This window comes from Amblyomma mixtum, chromosome 3 (genome assembly GCF_055824585.1).
Source record: "Amblyomma mixtum isolate Tamu chromosome 3, ASM5582458v1, whole genome shotgun sequence".
NCBI classification, from domain to species: Eukaryota; Metazoa; Arthropoda; class Arachnida; order Ixodida; family Ixodidae; genus Amblyomma; species Amblyomma mixtum.
The window spans coordinates 96628802-96648489 of record NC_143014.1 but is presented as its reverse complement, the minus strand read 5'-3'; the positions used below and the strand labels follow the sequence as shown (position 1 = coordinate 96648489).

At 43.7% G+C, this 19688-nt stretch overlaps 2 protein-coding genes across 7 annotated transcripts in view; both read right to left on the bottom strand.

The window, feature by feature from the left end:
* Positions 1 to 1999, bottom strand: part of Ge-1 (Enhancer of mRNA-decapping protein 4 homolog Ge-1) — a 116083-nt gene extending 114084 nt beyond the window's left edge. For 3 of the 4 annotated variants that reach the window (XM_089580249.1, XM_089580250.1, XM_089580252.1), the window contains exon 1: positions 1838 to 1999. In XM_089580249.1, coding sequence (XP_089436375.1) covers positions 1838 to 1928 — 91 coding nt within the window. In that variant the 5' untranslated portion in view covers positions 1929 to 1999. The remainder of the gene's footprint in view (positions 1 to 1837) is intronic. The other variant, XM_089580251.1, reaches the window with a different exon arrangement.
* An 8818-nt stretch (positions 2000 to 10817) lies between these two features.
* Positions 10818 to 19628, bottom strand: LOC149351059 (uncharacterized). 3 transcript variants are annotated; one of them, XR_016290498.1, is made up of 4 exons: positions 19137 to 19628; positions 17032 to 17358; positions 15115 to 15200; positions 10818 to 15038 (listed from the first exon to the last, which is right to left on the bottom strand). XR_016290498.1 is itself a non-coding variant. In XM_089580248.1 (3 exons), exons 2-3 carry the CDS (start codon positions 17138 to 17140, stop codon positions 14674 to 14676), a joined length of 474 nt encoding a protein of 157 aa, XP_089436374.1. In that variant the 5' UTR covers positions 17141 to 17358; positions 19137 to 19619; the 3' UTR covers positions 11094 to 14673. The 3 variants fall into 3 exon arrangements, 1 of the variants encoding a protein (XP_089436374.1); XR_016290497.1 differs by lacking the exon at positions 15115 to 15200 and having other exon boundaries at positions 10818 to 11032; positions 11115 to 15038; positions 19137 to 19619; XM_089580248.1 differs by lacking the exon at positions 15115 to 15200 and having other exon boundaries at positions 11094 to 15038; positions 19137 to 19619.
* Between the last annotated feature and the right edge of the window lie 60 nt (positions 19629 to 19688).

Here is a 19688-nt window from a genome sequence, read left to right as displayed (position 1 = left end):
ATCTTGGTCGCCACGAAAGCATTTCAATTGAGGCAAAATGATATAATGCACGTGTGCTGTGCAATGATGGTGCATATTAAAGAACACTAGGGGGTTGAAATTAATCTGGAGTCCTCCACTAAAGCATGTCTCATAGATTTGTGCCACTTCAGGATGTTAAACGCTTACTGTACCATACCCGACCGAACTGTACGTAATGCTGCCTAAGCTGACAACACCTACACAAGCACAGTTCTGAGTGCTACTGTGCACAGTATAAAGGTAAGTAAGTGATGATGCAAACCAGACATACGAACCATGAGAAAATAATGCATACTGAATAAAGATGTACTTGATCCGCACAAAAAAGACTATACATTTATGGGTGTAAAGATACCTGTGCATGTAACAAATTACAAATGGCTACAGGGTGATCCACTCACAGGGTGAACATGCGACTGAGTTAGCGCTAGACATGGCTGTGCATCGGAGAAAAGTGGCATACGCACAGAACTTAGAGGCGGTTCGTCACGTTGTCTACCACTTTCCTTTAAGTGCGGCTGAGATGTACACGCAAGCGTTCCTAACAGCACAGCGCGAAAACAGTCGCATGTTCACCATAAGAGTGGATCACCCTGTACATAAGCATACTCCAGTGGGCTTATGAGTCAGCCTTCAGCTAGTTTCTGCAGCTAATTTGGCAGCCTCTTCAATAAAAGTCAGTTTTAGTTAACGGTTTATGGAGGTTCAACGTCCCAAAGCGACTCAGGCTATGAGAGACGCCGTAGTGAAGGGCTCTGGAAATTTCGAACATCTGGGATTTTTTAACATGCACTGACGTCGAACAGTACACGGTCCTCTAGAATTGCGCCTCCATCGAAATTCGAACGCCGCGCCCGGGATCGAACCCGCGAGCGCCATAACCACGGGTGAACGTCACGTTTTAGAACGTGACGTGTCACAGTAAAGAAAACCACGCCAACTGTGTATGAGGCTTATTTAAACAAACGGACTGTCAGCAGCATGTCTTGAAACATCAAACCATACCGATCTGAAGCTTCACAAGGCATGCGACGAATGGTTCCAAGTTTGGAACGCGACAAACTTTACCATGGAATGCAACGAACAGTTTCAAGGCTTTAAACGCAGAAAAAACGCAGCGAAGAACTTTTCTTCACTGCAAAGAAACAAACAAAAAGCCCGCACAAGAATATTTTGCAACCTACCACTCATCACGACATCTTTGATTAAAAATCGCCGGTAAACGGTTACGGTTCTCAAACAGCGCTACAGCCTCTGAACAAAGACCCAGCGATGAACGCCGAAATGGCGCCGGCTGCGCCTTACAGCTATTTGTAATATATAAACTGTCAACTGCACGTATAAAAATATTTTTCGCTAAACAAGGCCGATTGCCCCTCTAACGAACGCAACGACTGGCGCCTAAGTTTGCTGCACGGGCAAAAGAACGCAGCGAGCAATCTTAACACTACGTAAAAATAAATACAAACTAACCTTCATCAAAGTATTCTACAACCCCTAGTTACTGGAAACATCTTTTGTCTGAAGCCTTCACTCGGCGTTCCACGTTCTGTGACAAAGATGACGCCGCGAAACAAAGACATCGAAGAACAACTCCGTGCATTCACGCTCTATACCTGCCGATGCCGCACTGCTACAGTGAAATGACGAAAATATAGGGTTTTCTATTAGAGTTAACAGCCGATAATTTGCACACCACGTTTGGGAGTAAACGTAAAAGGAATAGAGCTACGTGTAACCATGAGATACATGTTAGCTTTAGGAACGCTAGTTGTCAAATCGGGCTTAGGCCTAGCAAATATGATTTAAAACTTACAAGGCGCAGACGGTGATTTCCCCAAGTGAAGAATATCTTTAAGAAGCCTTGTGGCCTCGTTTGCGTCGATAGAACTTTCATGAGAACTCATTCTGACCACTCGGCCTTCGAACGAACCGCAGCCAACCACGACAAGACGCAAATTTCGCTCTCACGCATGCCCACTACACAGCACAGACACAACCGAGAGAGGGTGAAATGAGCGCCGCCGAAAGGTTGCGCTAGTGACAGCTAATTTAAAAACGCTATTAAAATATCTGCTTTGCGGAGCATGAATTTTGGGACATAAATGCTGAGGTATGAACAAAAATCTTTTCTTTTGTGGCATGTGCTCGCTTAACAAGTCATTTTAGGAAACTTACAATAGGGATAACAGCTTCTCTGCATCCTGTCCTACACGAGCATGGCAGCCGTCAAATCGGTCAAATCCATGGGGTTGTTGATTTGCGAGCGTAAGGCTAAATGGAGGAAGACGATCCTCGTGTCACGTGACTTTTAATGACGTCATTCCAAAATGGCGTTTGTTTAGGTACATTTCTGGGTACTTTTTGTTGCAAAATCAGGTAAAAATGGCGTCGCAAAATTTTGAAACGTCCCTAGCCATAGTTTCTAGGTCGCTGGCGTCTCCACGGTTGCCACGGTGACCATCGTTGTCATCGCCAACGCCACGGTGGTTTGTTGACATGGCTGCGATGGCTGTTTACCGCGCGGTGCATTGACGTGTGGAGTAAGTGCTGCCGTGAAAGTCATCAAGGGTTGGTGCAATGGCGAGTAATATTGACCGCGCTAACGTCCGGACTTGTACCCCAGTGCCCTAGTGTTGTCTTTATTATGCAAGTTTGCAGTGCGACCTGTTCCAGCCGTGGTATGATATCGGAAGCCCCTAGAGACGTTTAGCAAGGCGGTGCTTGACTGAATTTAAGGTCACTTCAGTTCTCTTCGGCACCTTTCGGTATTGTATCTCGTGTTTGAACATTGCCTCCTCTAGAAGGAGGCAATGGTTTGAAGCATTGGATGAGTGTCGAAAATTGTTTCCTTGTGTTGCGCGTAACTGATTCTGACCTCTACGTACTGATAGGATGAGCTCGTATGCATAAAAATGGTGGGTACTGCGAGCCATTTGGCAGTTGCGGTACATATATGCTATGTTCCTGGAGTCCTGCATGTGTGCCCACCGGCGACAAGCTATGCTAAAAAAAAAAATAAAATGCGGAAGGAAGGCGGAATGGACGTATACACGCTAGCCTTTGAAAGGACAACACATCTTCCGTCATAATGTTTGATATGCCTTCAGTGTCTACCCACCAACTAGCCAAGCTGTAATGGATTACTTCGCGTTGACACCCATGTTGCGCAAAGCACACGGTAGGCCACAGCTGCTTTGTACGACGCCGTAGCGTTGCCCACGGAGAGACTTAATTCACGCAACTCGACGCATCGTGCCACATGAACTGTACGCCGCTTTCTTCGCTGATAGGCGTTTAGCAAATGGCGTAGTATGGTCACACCACCGAACCTTTGAATATCTAGAAAGCTGCTTTTCTTTTATCTATTTGGTGAAGTGTTTATATTCATTAAGTAGAACGTGTGGTTCTTGGTGTATTTCTTGTAACGTTCAGCATTGGAATAAAGCCAGACAAGGCCGAAACTTGTTTTGCTTGCTCTGTCATTTCTGTAATGGTTTGTGATGAAGTGGGAGGCTTGACTTAGGCTTTCAGCATCTGCGTAGCCAGAGTGGCCCTTGGGTTTGTTTGGGAACGATGTTGGGTTATTGCAGGGTAAGTAAAACACAACACAGAGAGAAACGTAAACACTCCGGATGATCAGTTTCTTGCACTTTCTGTGTGTTACATTTTCTGAGCTTCAATTTCTAGACGCCGTGAATGCATTCCAAATTTCACAGCTGTTTTTTCTGCTGCAGCAGTTAGTAAAAACACAGACTGATAGGCAAGTTGGTATGACATAATAAGGCAAAAACAGCAGACCTGCATAAGGAAGATGCTGCGTGTTGTCTCATCTTCCTTCATCCTTGTGCAGGGTGCACTGTTTTAGCCTTATTAGTAAAAGTATGTTGTACAGGGACGTTGGATGCCATGCATGCCGTAATGCGCTGCATTAACATTTGTAGCTAGAAGGGTTTCTTTTTGATATTAGCATTGTATAAGTGAATATAATTTGTGCGCATACATGAATAGCATGCTGGCTTGGCCTTATGTAGGCCACTGCATCATTACGAAGTGTATGAGGTGTCACATTAATTGCGCGCCTGCTTTTACTGCACGTTGCCAGTTTTGAGGGGAAAATCTGTTTTGTGTGGAGTCAGCAGTGACTAGGCAAACGACCTTTAAATGCAAATAAGCTTGCTCCATAGATGGCAGCTCTGTGGGGCAATGGACACACACACAAAAAAAGAGTAGCCATGACCTTTCAATATAAAGTTAAGAAGCAGCATAAACCAAACATCAACACGCCATGCATGTGACATGCTTCTCTGCATACAGTGAAGAGCTTAAAAATGCATGAAATGTAAACATGGCTTGTCTGCTTATATTTGGTTGTTCCTTTTAGAGGGAAGCATTTTGACAAATTTTTCTCTGGTTTATGGCAAACGTCTAAAGGAGTGTGGGATTTCAGTAAGGAAACATTTACAGTTGGCCACATAAGTTTGAAGTATTCAAATTAGAAGGTCTGAAAAAGCTCTGTGCCTTTACTTTCTAGCTGCATTCTAATTTTCATTCTTCGCTTGCCATGCTGCTGAATGGGTGGGTCTGCTGGTTCCTGAATTACTGTTTTTGTATATGTGCACAGTCAGAACATATGTATATCACGAGTATGAGGCAACATATTTAAAAGCACAATGTGAAAAGAGCTTGTGGATACATTTTTGAAGGTTGGCAGCTCAGTTCGCTGATATGTTTAGGTGCTTTTTATATTGTCAAGGCCCAGTAGGTATTAAAGGAGTAGAGACAACAAAATTTTAGTTGTTTCTTTCGGTTAGAATGATGCGCAGTACTTTAGAAAGACTAGACAGCTGCATGGATTGCGACAAGAGGCAATATATTTATAATTGCATTTTTTCTCTCGCACTGCTTTAGCTTAAACAACCGAATGACGACTGTGATGTCAGGGATGTGTTCAGGTCATGTGAGGCATACAAAGACAGCAGTATTGTTGCAGCTTTGTTCACTGTTATTTGCATCAACTCGTACACAAACCTGTCTAAGAGTTGGAGTCACATAAAGTGAACAGGCAGCGATTATATCTCTTTTTGCATGCCTCATGTGACCTGAACATGTATCTGACTTCAGAGCAGTCATTCGGCTGTTAAAAACCGAAACAAGATGACACGAGAAAAAAAAATTAAATTGTAAATTATTTAGCTGACAAAGTTAAAATCCACATGGTGGCTTGTGTATAGCATTGCCTAGTGCATCAGCGTAAAGAGAAATGTGCATCCAAAAATTTGGTTTCTCTACTCCATTAAAGATGTAGCCCATGACATGTTTGTGGCAGACCTTTGAGTTCATCATTCTTTTATGAGTTGTGAAACTGGCTCACTAGAGTGTAGCATATCAGGAGTCAGAGTGTTACTGGAGTACTCTGACCTCATGGTGATTAAAATAGAAGAAAACTAGTTGAGTCCACAAAGAATGAGGTGCTCCTTTCAGAAGCAGAGCTGCTGTGAAGAATGTTCTATGAAAAGACAACCATCAGCTCTTTGCTACATTTCAGGTTATTATTTTCTTGAAGACCTAGTAATGGGTATTACAGAAATGATAAGAGGTATGTTACAGAAATAATTGGTACCTGCATATTAGCACGACAAGGGGTGACTAATAGAATTTTTGTAGGGGTCTATAGAATTTTGCCTCCATCGAAATGCGACCGCCACAGCCGGGATCGAACCCACGTCTTTCGGGTCAGCAGCCAAGCACCATAACCTCTGAGGCACCGCGGCGGCCAGTGATTTTCTATTACTGGCCCTCGGTACGGTGGGTTCACGGTTTTGCGGTAGAAATGTTATTGGTGTATGCCTGTTGTGCATATATTGGCTGAATATTTTTGTTCAAATTAGTGCAAAATTTGTGAGTTCTTTTTTCTCTTAGAATCCACAATTCATACTGTGGCAGCTGTTACACTTGTATGACACCTTGATAAAACTAGCCAAAAATTATCAGGTCGGCCTGTGGTGGAACCGCGACGGGGACTATGTGAAGTGGACTATGGACAATCACTTCACCAGCAGCCTATGCGAGTACCTCGCCGAAACTGGTCTCCACTCCTTCTTCTAACTTTCTGTAACCTACATTCCACTCCCCCTTTTCTCAACTTATGCCTCACGGCAGACTACTCGAATAAAAAAAAAAGTGTGTAGCAAACCAAGAAGGGCATGGGACAATTATAGTAATTTAGATGGAGTGGGGAAGTTGTCTATCGTTAATTTTTAGATTGCAGATATAGTAAAAGTAGACGATACCTAGGCAACATGTAAGACATAAAGCAGAGACCTGGACTTTTGGTTGCTTATAATGTGGTTAGCCGTTGCCCCGCCGCAATAGCTGAGTGGTTAGGGTGCCCGCTGCTGTTCCCAAGGACGGGTTCGATCCCAGTTGCGGCAGCTGCCTATCAGTGGAGGCGAAATGCTAGGCGCCTGTGTACTGAGTGACATCAGTGCTCGATAAAGAGCCCCATGTGGTCAAAATTAATCCGTAGCGCTGCACTATGGCGTTCCTCATAACCCATGTTGCCTTCAGACGTTAAACCCCATATTCTATACCATACCATAACTTTGACGTGTTCTGTGTGCTTTACCATTTAAGCTGCAGTAATTGCTGAGCACTTGTTGAGTTTTCATGAGTATTTTTATGTGCAAATGCACAATGTGTGACGGGGTGCATATCGACAATTACGTACGCATGGCACTCATGCTAAGACTGGCGTGCATGTGAATATTCGTGTCCATCGTGTAAATAAACGGAAGTTGCATAAATAGTGAACTAAATGTAGTGTCAAAATGTCTGTGAAGAAAAAATTCTCATGTTTGCATGTGCTGTTGAGTCATTTTGATTGTAATGGCAAGCGTGGTTACGTTCAAGATTGCAGCAATATCTCGGCACATTATGATTTTGAATGGTAAAATTTTGTCTGTCTTGCATCCGTTGCAGTTTCAAGTAAGGTGGACGCACACAGTTTCAGCATTGCTGCCAACATGATTTGTGTGAATGGCTTTATTGTACACTGTTGGGAGTAAGGCTTCTAGTCCATCCGAAGTGCTCTGATGAAAAATACCTTTTATAATGGTACTTGTGGTTTCATGTCATTAAAACTACACTCAAATAATAAATAATGTGAGTTTGAGCTGCATAAGTGAAAGTTATTTTTTTATTTTATTTTTTTATTTCAATACCCTAAAGGCCCAATGCGGGCATTACATAGGGGGGGATTCATCAAAGAAAACAACAGATATAAAACACAGAATACAAACGGCTGAAAACAGAAGTAAACAAGTTAAGAAGGCAGGTACAAGTTAATAAGAGGAACAAAAAAAAAAATTTGGTTCGGTTCAATCCGCTACAGTGATAGAAGACCGTTCTGCTTTGAAACAGCAAATTGACATGCATTCAATTAATAAGCTTGGGATGAGCAACAAGAGAGAAAGCGTACATATTGTTGACGATGCAATGTTGACCCTTAAGTGCCCCTGTTACGTTTTCAGTTTTGTTGCCTTAATTTTCTTATGGTCGCACTGAGCTACCCGATTTAGAAAACTGCCAAAAAATAGTCGCACGTCCTAGCTTTAGTCAAAACCAAGGAGAAGAAAACATGCATATTTATATTTTCGTTTTATTTTTATGAATCAATTTTGTTGGCGTTTCCTTTGAATGAGTGTGTTGATTTTCGTCAACTGCATAAATGACTTTCTTATTTATGTTGCAATTTTTAACGTTTAATGCTTTTTTTTTTCTAGTTTATTGCTGGTTTCGGCTATTTATATTTACTTTTCTTTGAGGGAACGCGCGATGATGATGCTAGCGCTCTTACAGCGCCCCCTACAGTCAGTTAGCAAATAAGAAAAAAAAAAACAACATGGCGGTTGTTTACGTACGTTCGAATCGCGGTCGGCGGCTGTTGCGAGTGAAGTATTCGTCGGTGTCTCGTCTTTGTGGCGTGTGTAGTTCTTTAAATTTGCCCCTTTTTTGTTTGTGACCAGTAGACCGCCTATGGAATGCGTGTTTACCTCCCATGCGTCCCTAAAGGTGAGTGAGCAGGACGCAAGCCCGCGCCGTCCAGTACTGGCGTCCCTGATCTGGGTGTTTCCAGCTCATTCTGGAAAATATCTGTGCATATAACTCTTGTTATAATCATCACGATGCAGTGCGTGGGCTGTGATATGTCGCCACATTGACTTTCTCGTGATGCAAGGGTTGGAGAACATTGCAGCATGTCGTTTCCAGCCCGCCTTCGATCCTTCAAGACTGATCTGGACACCGAATAGTGACAGTACCAGTTGACGACTGTTGTGGGTGCGAGGTGGCGTAGATCTGCTAGATCACAGAGAGAAGCAATTGTCGGCAGAATAATCGCAAGACTAACCCACCTGTGGCTCGCAACCACCTCAGTGGACTGAAAAATGCTCGGGACAGAGCGAAGCAATAAAGCTGCACGGTGCGAACGCTATAGATACGTTGCTTACGTCTCATGTAGTACCTATCTGAATTAAATGTTCTGGAATGCACTGGCAGTGTGTACTTCTGCTCTTGGGGCCGAGTCGTCCTTCATGGCGCAGAAAGAGTGCTCTGAACGCATGTGCATACGCTGGGCGGCGCACCTTAAAAATAAAATTGTTTCCATGTTCACTGCATGTTTTCAAAGGCACATGAGTTCTAAGGTAATCCTCTGAGTTCTCGTTCTGCTGGTATAGTCATATTTGGTCTTTGCAATCAATGACTCTGTGCCCACATACTGTCAAAAAGCAAGATTTGTCAGATCTTTCTCAGCCAGAGATGATGTGCTGGCATGCATAAATTGATATATAGCATCGTAATAGTGTGACACTGAACACTTTATTAAGATTTAATAGCAAGTAATTTCGATGTTTGTGTAAGCCAGTGTATTTGCCTTCATTGAAAAAGATATTCAAGAAAGTGTTTTGGTGTTCGTATGAGGCGGGACAGAACTTGTCTATACAAAGTATGTGATAGCCAAGTGCTCAGGGCCAAATGTCACCTATCACTGCCTCTCGCTGGGGCAGGTGGCTCTCTGGAATTCTTTACTTCAGCATACTGCAAAACTAAAATATGTGAAGAGCTGTGCTCAAATTTCGCTTTACCGACTGTAGTTATTGGCTGTTGATTTTTTTTTTTGCACGTGGTTTACTGCTGATACAATAACACACATGGCTCAGTCTGTGCATTGTACTGCGTGCTACTTACTGCATGCAATGCTTCAAAAGCAAGGGTTCGGGCAAGTTGTTTGTTCTAGTTAAGGTTGGTCGCCGAACAGAAAGGGACGACACGGGAACCAGACACACAGCACCGACTGTCGAGATTTCTGTCAGTGCTGTGTGTCCGGTTCTCATGTTCATGCTGTCTTTATTTCTTTGCAATGTGACCAACCTTAGCTTCAAAAGCAGTCTTCACACTATGTATAGGGAGGGTGCACAGAGAGGGCCTGGTAATAAGCGTGTTCATTTTGTGCTCGTGTCTGTGTACAGCACCTGGTGCTTGCTAACTGCTCGCTATACTGCACATTTCAATTTAGGTGCCAAATATACTTCCTTGTGATGCAGTGTGTGCACACCAGGGAATGATCTCGCATTTTGCATGGTACAGCGAGTACTCTTTTCCTTAACATGTAACAAACTGTAGCTGTCTTTCAAAAATATCATTTTAGTGCATCAGCATCAGAACCCCCCATGTTGGAATAATCCGTCGGTCTGAAGCCTCAGGTGACAGAGTGGAGGGAGTGAAATCCACCTTCACGAAATTGCAGGGAAGAGGGAAGAAGAGAGGGCGGGAGGAGGCGGTTGGCAAGCGGTTGCAAATCTGAGTCGAAGGGTGGAGTGGATGTGTCACTGATGGATGGGATTTCATCGGGTGAGTGGAGTGGGGGTGTCACGTAGTGATTGATGGTACCCATTCGTACAGTCTGACCCTGTCAGCGGCTGCTCGGTCCGGCAGGAACATAATGCTAACTTTGGCTTATGGGGTTTAACGTCCCAAAGCGACTCGGGCTATGAGGGGCGCCACAGTGGAGGGATCCAGTAATTTCGACCAACAGTGGCCCTTAACGTGCTCCGACATCGCACAGCATGTGGGCCTGTTGTGTGTCACCATCGGAATACAACTGCCGCAGGCGGGGTCATACCAGCGTCTAATGGAATTTGTTTAATTTTGTCGTTACACTCACAGTAAGATTAGTCCTTCCCAAGTACAAGTTGTATTTAATGTCAGAGTCCAAGGAAGGGCAGCTTTCCAAAGCCACAGCTGGGCTTGTACAGCGTAATTAAGCAGCATTAACATCCTTTAGAATCAATTAACGTGTTTGTACTATGATTACACAATGGACACAGTATTTATCAAGGCAAACAATGGCAGCGTATATATGCCTGCAAATGTTTAAATCAAGAATAGTATCTGCTAGCTTATTAAAAATATATCATTTATAAAATGACCGTCCAACTTCTCAGAAGTACCAAATCTGTGGAGAAATACAAATTGAAGATTGCCAATATGCCTAGGAAAATACATTTTGACTGTCAAAAAAGGATTAGGAGCACTTTATTATTAACTACGCGAGGATTGTGGAAAGATGGGTCGGGTCACACCCAATAGTGCAAAACATGAACCCTTGGAAAAGATGCGAAGTTGTGGCGCCTATGCACTCATATGCTGTGCATAATGGGCTGCCTTGCATTACCATAACCTGTCCAGGTAGACTGCCACAAGTCAATAAAAATCTCCGATATATACAACCACAGTTTTCAGTTAGGTAGACATTTTATTTGTGACATTCTTAATCTAGCTGGCAGGCTATCACCAGCCCGAGGTGAATGTGACGTGCAGGATGAAACGGGTGCCATATGTGGATACTGGAGTAAATGTGATGTGATGAGCCTTGGGAGCATTCCTCTTCACATGGCGCCAGGCAGTCTTGCGGCCACATAATACAGCTGACAGTGCTTCATTCTGTAACCTGTAATACTGCAGTTACTTGCATCATGGATGCAGTTTCTTGTGGGAAAAAATTAGAATGGTAAGTTTGGTGCATTTATTACATGGTGTAAAACATGGTGTGGTCAGTTGAACTTTCCCCAGATTTTGATGATTGATGTAGGGAAAGCATTTATTATGCAAATGCATCCATTATTTAAGTAAATATGGTGTACAAAAACCTGGAATGGAAACAGAAATCAGCATCTGCAGGATTGAAACAAATTCCTAACAACTTTGGCGCAGCACCATACCCATGACTGCCAAGCCACATTTTAGCCCCTAGCCTTTCACTCTACACTGTCCTTAATCTGTTCATTCCCAATGGGCCAGACATGAGGCCGTATGGCACTCGGGTATCCGTATCTGCCTATATGGACATGCCACGTTGTCTACTACACAGCTTTTTAAACACTTGTAGCAACAGTGTCAGTTTTCTCAGAAGCATGAAACTTTGTTATGATTAGTTTTATGACACACCCAGCACATTAAAGGGGCTGCGAAACACAGCCTGGGGGAATACCGGCTATACTTCAGGTGGGTTCTTTATGTCACACAGATGCTGACTTAAAAAGAATTACAGGAATCGATGCACAGGAACGGGAGTTATTCAATGAAGAAATTTCAAAATACAAGCAAACAAAACGCTGCCCTCAACTCGATTTTGGCGGGGCTTCCCACTCCTATTTCGCTCTCCCAATGACGGCACCTGGCGCAACCAATCAAAACAGCCAGCCAGAGCACGTCGCGGAAGTTTGTAGTCCATGGTTGCCTGCTCTCTGTGAGACTGGCAGCGTTGTTTCCATGCCAGAGCGCCCCTGGTGGTGTATTTTTATTTTACTTGCTTTGCAGGGCTTTTATCTAAGACAAACAAATTGTTTTTGTTGATCTAATATAAAACGCAGACAGGTAACAAAATGTGTCTCTATTTATTCACACAATTTGCAGTATATTTACTGTTTGTCCGGTCATCAAGCTCGCGCCAGGTGATGTCATATCCGCTGCTAGAAACCCGCCACTGTGTGGCGACACCATCAGAGCCATGAAGTTGTTTTTGGGAGGACATTAAAATATTAAAAAACGGAATGTACGCGGTATTACCGATGCTAATAGCACCATTATAACTCACTGTATGCAATCAACAGGCAAAACAATTAACTAAGATTGTGTTTCTGGGCCCCTTTAACAGGCATTCTAGCCAAATTATAATTTCGTTGCAGTTGGGCTTTGAAGCATTTTTCATAAATGACATTAACTGGGCACTATATGTTTCATCTAAGCTGCCTTCTCAACAAATAGGGGCATGTTAGAATTTCTAGGCAACAAAGTTGGCACAGTGTTCCCATCACACAACAGAAGGCTCATTGCTTGGAAGGCTGGTGGAGAGACACTGTAAGAGCCAAGCAAGTTCATTTATGAAGTGCTTTATCATATCAGGGAAGGCTATTCACGGCTGTTTCTACCATGGCAATTTAAGTTCGTGTCACAAATTGCACCAGCAATGTTCTGAAAAATGAGTAATACTGTTTTTCTGTTGCAGCAGTATTCTCTTTGCAAAATAAGATGAATAGTAGTTTTGCGCTGCAGCTTTCAGTGTGCAAGATGACAGCTACGGCTTAGCCTTTTGTCAAGAATACTTTTTCAACTGTTCTAAAAGGCAAGGTGTGTTACTGGGCGAGTTGGTTGGGGTACATCTTGAGAAAAACAGCACTTGCAGACAAAGGAAACGAGAAGGACACACAACTGCGCTGTTTTTTTTTTGTGTGTCCTTCTTGTTCTGGTCCTTTGTCTGCAAGCGCTGTTTTTCTCAAGATGTCCTAAAAGGGCGGTGCACTGTGACAGCACGACGCAACAAAGAGGAATGCAGCATGGAGCGACACTTCATACTAATATTATTGAAGAGCGCATGCCTCTATGAGTGCATCACATGCAGATAAAATGAAATCAAGCAGGGATGACGAAGAAATAAAATTATAGTGAATGCAAGGCAGGTATGAACAAGAAAATGAGTGCACTAATTTCCCGAAGATGAAAAATGTTTGCCAATTGTCAGAAGTTCTCTGTTGAGCAGTGCCAGAGAGGGCGTACTTACACAAGCAGATTCTGAGTAGGGAATGAGGGGCCTGAAATATCTCAATTTCTTAATTGTCGGGTTTAACATTCGGGAGCGGCACATGGGCTATGAGGGACACCATAATGGAGGTCTCTGGATTAATTTACACCACCTGGGGCCCTTTAATGCACGCTGACTTTGCACAGCACATGGCCATCTTTGTATTTTGCCTCCACTGAAATGTGGCCGCCATGGCCGGATCAAACCCACAGCCTTCGTGTAAGCAGTCTAAGAACGCCAGAGCCAGTGAGGCGCCGTGGCGGGATGAGTTCTCCATTCCTAGGAGGAAAGTTTTGGGAAAAAGGAATGACTAGAAAAGAAATACCAGAGGCCTGTAGTGTACCGTCAATGGTGCTGCTTGATATGGGATATGATGGCGCACCTTTCTCATGACCATGTGGGCTTCAAGAAAATTAGCAAATGACACTCCTCTTCCCTGCTGTGTCTTGAGCTTGCTATGCTAAAGCACTTTGTCAGAATAGCCTGCCAACTAGCTCATAACATAATCCTAATCCCTCACCTGAAATCTGCCATCTTCAGCTGGCAGGGCCTACAAATGCCAGCACAGTCAAATGCTACTTTCTGGCTGCTCTGCATCTGACACAAGTGTAGCTCCATTATAGCAACAGCATGCATGTGCTTGTACATGTGCACATGCGTTGCATGGTCAACACGTACTTGTGTACATGTTGTGGCAAGCCTCGCACTGCTCACAATGAAGCTCACAGCCACTGCACGATTTGCTCGTTCTTTCCACTGTGTGCTTGAAGTTCACCAAACTTTGCGACTTTACATGCCACTGGCCATCTCCCACTCTCTCAGTACTGGACTTAGAAAGCTCAATCCCCACTTTATGCTTCCTAAATAGGGCAGATTTGCGGTGGTCTGCTCCTCCTTTGACACCTGTTGTAAAGTTTTTCGGATGTGAAATTGAAGAGTACTTTGATTAATGTATCCAATCACCCATTTACCTTGCCACCAAAGTGAGAGTACTTCAGTGCCTTGACTCCAAGTGATTATTTGTTGTTAATCCAATGTACTGCCGATAGCAGTAAGCCCACTGACATGCCCTCTTTGCGTATGTTTTCTCAAAATTTCTGACAAAGCCAAAGGCAATTAAGCTGATGCTCTTTGGAGTGGATACCAAGAAGTGCAGGGAGCAACTGTTGAGACTCAGTCTCATCTGTCCACTTCATCAGAGTGTGCAGCATGTCCCTTGTTGTACTCCTGCAGTCCTTGTTTGTGACTGTATTCAGGTGCGTGCTCCAGTTGTGTAGCACCTGCCAGCTGCAAAGCAGTCGACTCTTCAAGGGACCCATCACCAGCTCCCATGCACTGCCATAAACAGGGGCATCATCAGACATAAATGCCTGACATGGTATTGTGTTTTTTTCTTTGATGGCCTCGAAAAACCTCACCACAGTGCCCGTGTTCACCCTTTTTGAAATCAAGTAGGCACACGGGATACCAAAGGCATCTTGAGAAATTGTGAGCAGGGTTGTCAGTTGGAGTTAGTACTTATTTATGCCATGGGTGGAGTCAGTGCACAGTTTCGCTGCCCCCAATTCATAAAGGAGCTCTCGTTGTGGGAACGTCATTAATGCTAGCTCAAAGTCACCATCATGACTGTTGGGGTCACCCTTCTTCCTGTAATACAACAGTGGTGACTCATTTTTTGCCCTCATTTCTTCGACCCATAATTCAACACTCTTAAAATCGTCTGGATCTCTCTGCTCTGTTTTTCCAATCCTAAACTTATCTGCAATGTTACGGAGGTCCTTAGTGGTCACAAGTTGCATCCGTGGGCTTGATCCACTTGTAGCTGCTCGGATGTTGTGCACAATGGTTTTTTCTGGCACTCCTTCTGCTAACCAGCCTGAAAATGGTACAGAAAAAAACTGTTAACATCTCTGGTTCATCTGCCTACAGCCATGTAATAAAGTGACAAATACTTCTGGTCGGATTCCTTCGTCTTCCACTTTGTTCCTTTTCACAGGTGACACACAGTTCATCTTACTTTCATTTCACTTTTGTGGCACTGCAAAGCACACAACAAAATGGTTGTTTCAAAGCCAGATGGACTTTATTTTTATGAGCTTGAGTGTTTAAACTTGCATACTGCAATGCAAAACAGGGAAGTTATATACAGCGTGTTATAAATGCGGAATATAACAGCACTGAAAATGTGGACAAGAAAATAATAAGGACATGTGCTTCTCATCCTGTCCCATTTCATTCTGCATATTCAAAAAATGCACCGATTCGCCTGACAGCAACCTTTAAAGGAGTAGAGACACCAAATTTTTGAACGCGAACTTTGTTTCTTTGGACTTGTGCACAAGACAATAGTGTGCACGAGTCACAATGTAGAATTCACTTACGCCAGGTGAATAATTTCTAAGTGAATATTTTTCTCATGCTGTTTCAGTTTCAACACCTGAATGACTGCTGCTAAGTCAGAGACAATTGGAGGGCATGCCAGTCATACATAAACTGAAATATAAATGCTGCTTGTTCATTTTTTTTTTTGCGATTTCAACTCTTGTGCAGGCTTGTGTTTTATGTTAGTGGTTTTTGAGGAAAGGAAATGGTGCAGTAACTGCCTCAACCATGCCATGAAGGAAAGAAGGAGTGAAAGAAGAAAGAGAGAAAGGTGCTGTAGTGGAGGGCTCCGTAATAATTTCGACCGCCTGGGGATCTTTGGGCACTGACACTGCGCAGCACGTGGGCACCTCTTGCCTCCATCGAAACTCAGCTGCCGCAGCCGGGTTCTAACCCGGGTGCTCCAGCTTAGTAGCTGAACACTCAAACCACAGCCGTTCCTGCGAGCGTTACTGATGAAGTGCCAAAACAGCCAAATAATTCTAATTAATGAAAGTTCACTGCAGACGATCTGTCTTATGAGAAAAAACATGGCCCTTATACAACCATTAGACTGGTGGCGTTGCTTTGATCAGCAACAAAATGCCTACGCTTTTGACAGGCAGCCAAAAAAAGAGGCTAGCATCGAGTGCAACTGTCAGTCATTCAAGACACATTTCATAGAGCTCAAGCCGACTTCTTACGGATGAAGTTCAACGTCAGCCGATTGAGCGACAGACCTAGGATAGTCAATGAAACCAGCAGAAAAACAAAAGAACAGACATTGGAGTAGTTCAGTGCTAGACGACATTCCTAATTATGTTCAGTTCGAAAGACTGGACCCCTTCCACAAAGCATCTCTAAACTAAACGGCATGAAGTTCGTACAGACTGTGCTGTGCATGCAATGTGCCGTGGATCAATTGTTTTTCACCCTTCGATGCGACCAAGTAGGCTCAAGTGAATTGCACTACAGTCAGATACAACTCGAGAACGAAGTGGCAGATGGCCCTTAAAGAAGACCCCCTCAGTCAATGGCGTCAGCTGATTTTCATCAGTTAACCCAATTAAAGCCATAACTAATCCCCTTTCATCTGCCACCCTCCTGCAGTGCTACCCCCTAGGATTAACCATGACATCATGAGAATCGGTTGACGCCATTGGATGGCAGGCTTCCTTTGAGGGGCATTGGCCACTGGGTTCTTAAGCTGTGCCCTACTATAACTTCTTCAGCCCCCTCGTTTTGTGGGACATGCCTTCTCCCACTTTACAATAGGCATTTTCGTGTTGTCCCACCTCTTTCGTGCCATAGATGCATCGCAGAAGAATAAAAATCATTGAAATGATCACTCGAGTTAATGAGCAATATCTTCCCCCTAAAATACATTTCTATTGCACTTTCGTCTCCCATTTATGAAAGGTTGGTGGAGTGTAGCTTCTAAACGTTTTCACATTCCGGTACAGTCAACACAGCATGCACAAATGCTTTGTACAAGAGGAGTGGCTAACCTGCAAGCCCTCTGGCATCATCCTGGGACAGCCTTTGGTGGCAGGCCTCATTGAAGTGTCCGTAGTGTTTCTTTTGAAACACTACATATACCTTGCCCTCTTTCTCCATGACCTCTAGAGTAGCAAAGCAGTGTTTGCTGATTTTGCAGCTTCCTTGCCCCTTTTCCTGCCTTTGGCGCTGTTCTATAGGAAGCTCTTCGTATGAGCCGGAATGGTGGCAGTGCAGGTAGCGTTTAAAAACCCTTGGTGCACATTCCTTCTTTCCTGTAGAAGCTATAAAACGGCAGCAAGTTTTGCTTTCTTCTCCGTCTTTCCAGGCGCGAAATCCTGAAACAGAAAGATTGTAAACATAACTAAGCACTCCACATAGTATTAGTTAATTATTAGTGTGAAAGCACAATTCCGAACGGTAAACCCCGAGCAAGATCCTGCGATGTGTATGTGGGTTTGTGCCAAGAGCATAGCAACGGCGACATAGCAACCACAGCCTCACAGCAGCATTGCAACATAGTTATGACACGATGCCAACATATGATGTTAAGTCCATGACCTCTCATGACTAAAAAGAAATTTTTAAAAATTGAGGCGTGAACAAAGGTGGGCTCCATTTTGATAAAAACGTGTACACAATGATAGCACATGAATAACGGCATAAGGCATCCTTAGAAAGCCAACAGTAAAGTAACAAGACAAGGCAATGTTCATGAAATTCTGCTTTTGCACGTTTATAAAATTTCGGCAAAACTTCTCTGTCAATTTTTTGTGTATCACACTACTTTCATTTTTTGAAAAGCAAGGCCAAATTAAAGTTTGTACTTTTTACATACACTAATGAAAAATGCATGTGCTATGGAGTGGGCACATATGCAGTACTCTCGCACTACTACTGGCGCTCTGCCTCTGCCAAGTGCGCATGACAATCACAGATTTAGCTTCAAATTTTTAGCCTTTTGCCTGCAGTGCAAAACTGCATTTCCCAGCTTTTTTATTGTTAAAAATTTATCAGTCATTCGCTTACTGTTTTTTCCTGCTATAGCGCATGGGGAACAATTTTTGGAGAAAATTATTAAGTTCAGGTTAAGTTATTACACGGACTGTTACATGGAAGTATTTCAATTTTACTACACCCTGCAAAAACTCATTCCTGCACAGCAACCTTTTACATGGCCCTGTCCTTTGACCACAAATTCAGGTCAGCGCTGTTGACTTCTAAAGGCAGAACAATGCTGGGCATTCTTCCTACACACTTCTGCATGTTGCGATTGCCATGGCTTCAGCGCTGCTAAGCCAGTGCATGCCGCGACAATGTTGTGTGTCCTGTCGAGACATTGCAGATGCCTGCAACAAAGCATAAGCAAGGCCTGTAGCAGCGAGTCTGCTGCAAGGACCAGTTTTCCTGCAGTGGCCACTTTAAATATGAAAGAGAGTGCACTGCTTGTCACTTTGCTTATGGAGGAGCTAGGACACCAAAAAAAAATTCTGCAGACACACATAAGACTGCTTACCAGCGAGAATGCCAAAGCATTAAAGTGCACAGTCATGCTATGTTGCAGAATGACGAGTCATGAGTGCAAGGCATGACTACGCAACTTTGTACAAACTCTGCACACCTTATGTTACTAGTAAAGTGCTGAGTCATGCTACACTTCAGAATGATTAGGAGTCAAAGCTATGACTACCTAAACTTTGTACAAACTATACACCTTACATTACAAATAAGTGCAAAATGACTATGACAAGTCATGGCTTTCAAAGGTTATAGTACGTTACGTTTCACATTTCACTCGAATGCCCGCAAAGGCTACCTCTGCAGATCTGTCGCACTAGACCAAGCCCATTGAAATCTTCATGGTTCATTTAAAAAACGTGCATGTCATCGCTAAGTTTTTGTGCACAAAACCACGTGCAAGTTTCCCCAGGTGAGTGTAAGCCCGTAAATAAAAAAAAAAAGAACGCGCTCTGTGTTTACAAACTTAAAATGCGCGCACTCGAAAAGTCAATAAACTGCAACTTTTCAATCGGTAATCTAAGCGCGCGACTGCATCCCGCTTTGGCCCTTTATTGCTTTAATCACAGCGTGCGTGCATGCAGACTTCGTTTCTTACCTTTATTAGAGTCGAAGACTAGATTCTCCACCTCTTCCTCGAAGTCGTGGTGCCGTCGCAGGTCACGAAGGGCGACAAAATGCTTCAGACGTAAGTCGCACAAGAACGGCCGTGCCTTACTACATGCTGTTGTGACTGGGAGAAGGATGCATGGGCCTGCCTACTGGCTGGAGCCGAGCCACCACCGCTGCCGCGTGCAGATAGAGAGATCAGAGGAAAGAGAAAAAGAAAAGACGCGTCGCAGCAACAACCGCGTCCTTCCCCATGAATATCCTTGATGGGTGTTTTTAAATTACTAGTATTGAAGAACGCCTTGTCGCAAACCGCTGAAGCAACGCCATCGCACGTGTCCGTCTCCATGCTCAAGGCAAAAAAATAAAAAAAACAAGCGAGCAAGAAATGCACCTTGGGATACCTTGGGATATTGAGCAAGGATTTTCAAGAAGAGTTGAGATTTTCCCTGTCGGTTGAAGCGCAGTGTTCCTCAAAAGTCCCCACAGAGTGACGTAGAGTAGAGCAGTGACGTCTATTCTCGGTTGGCCAATCGCAACG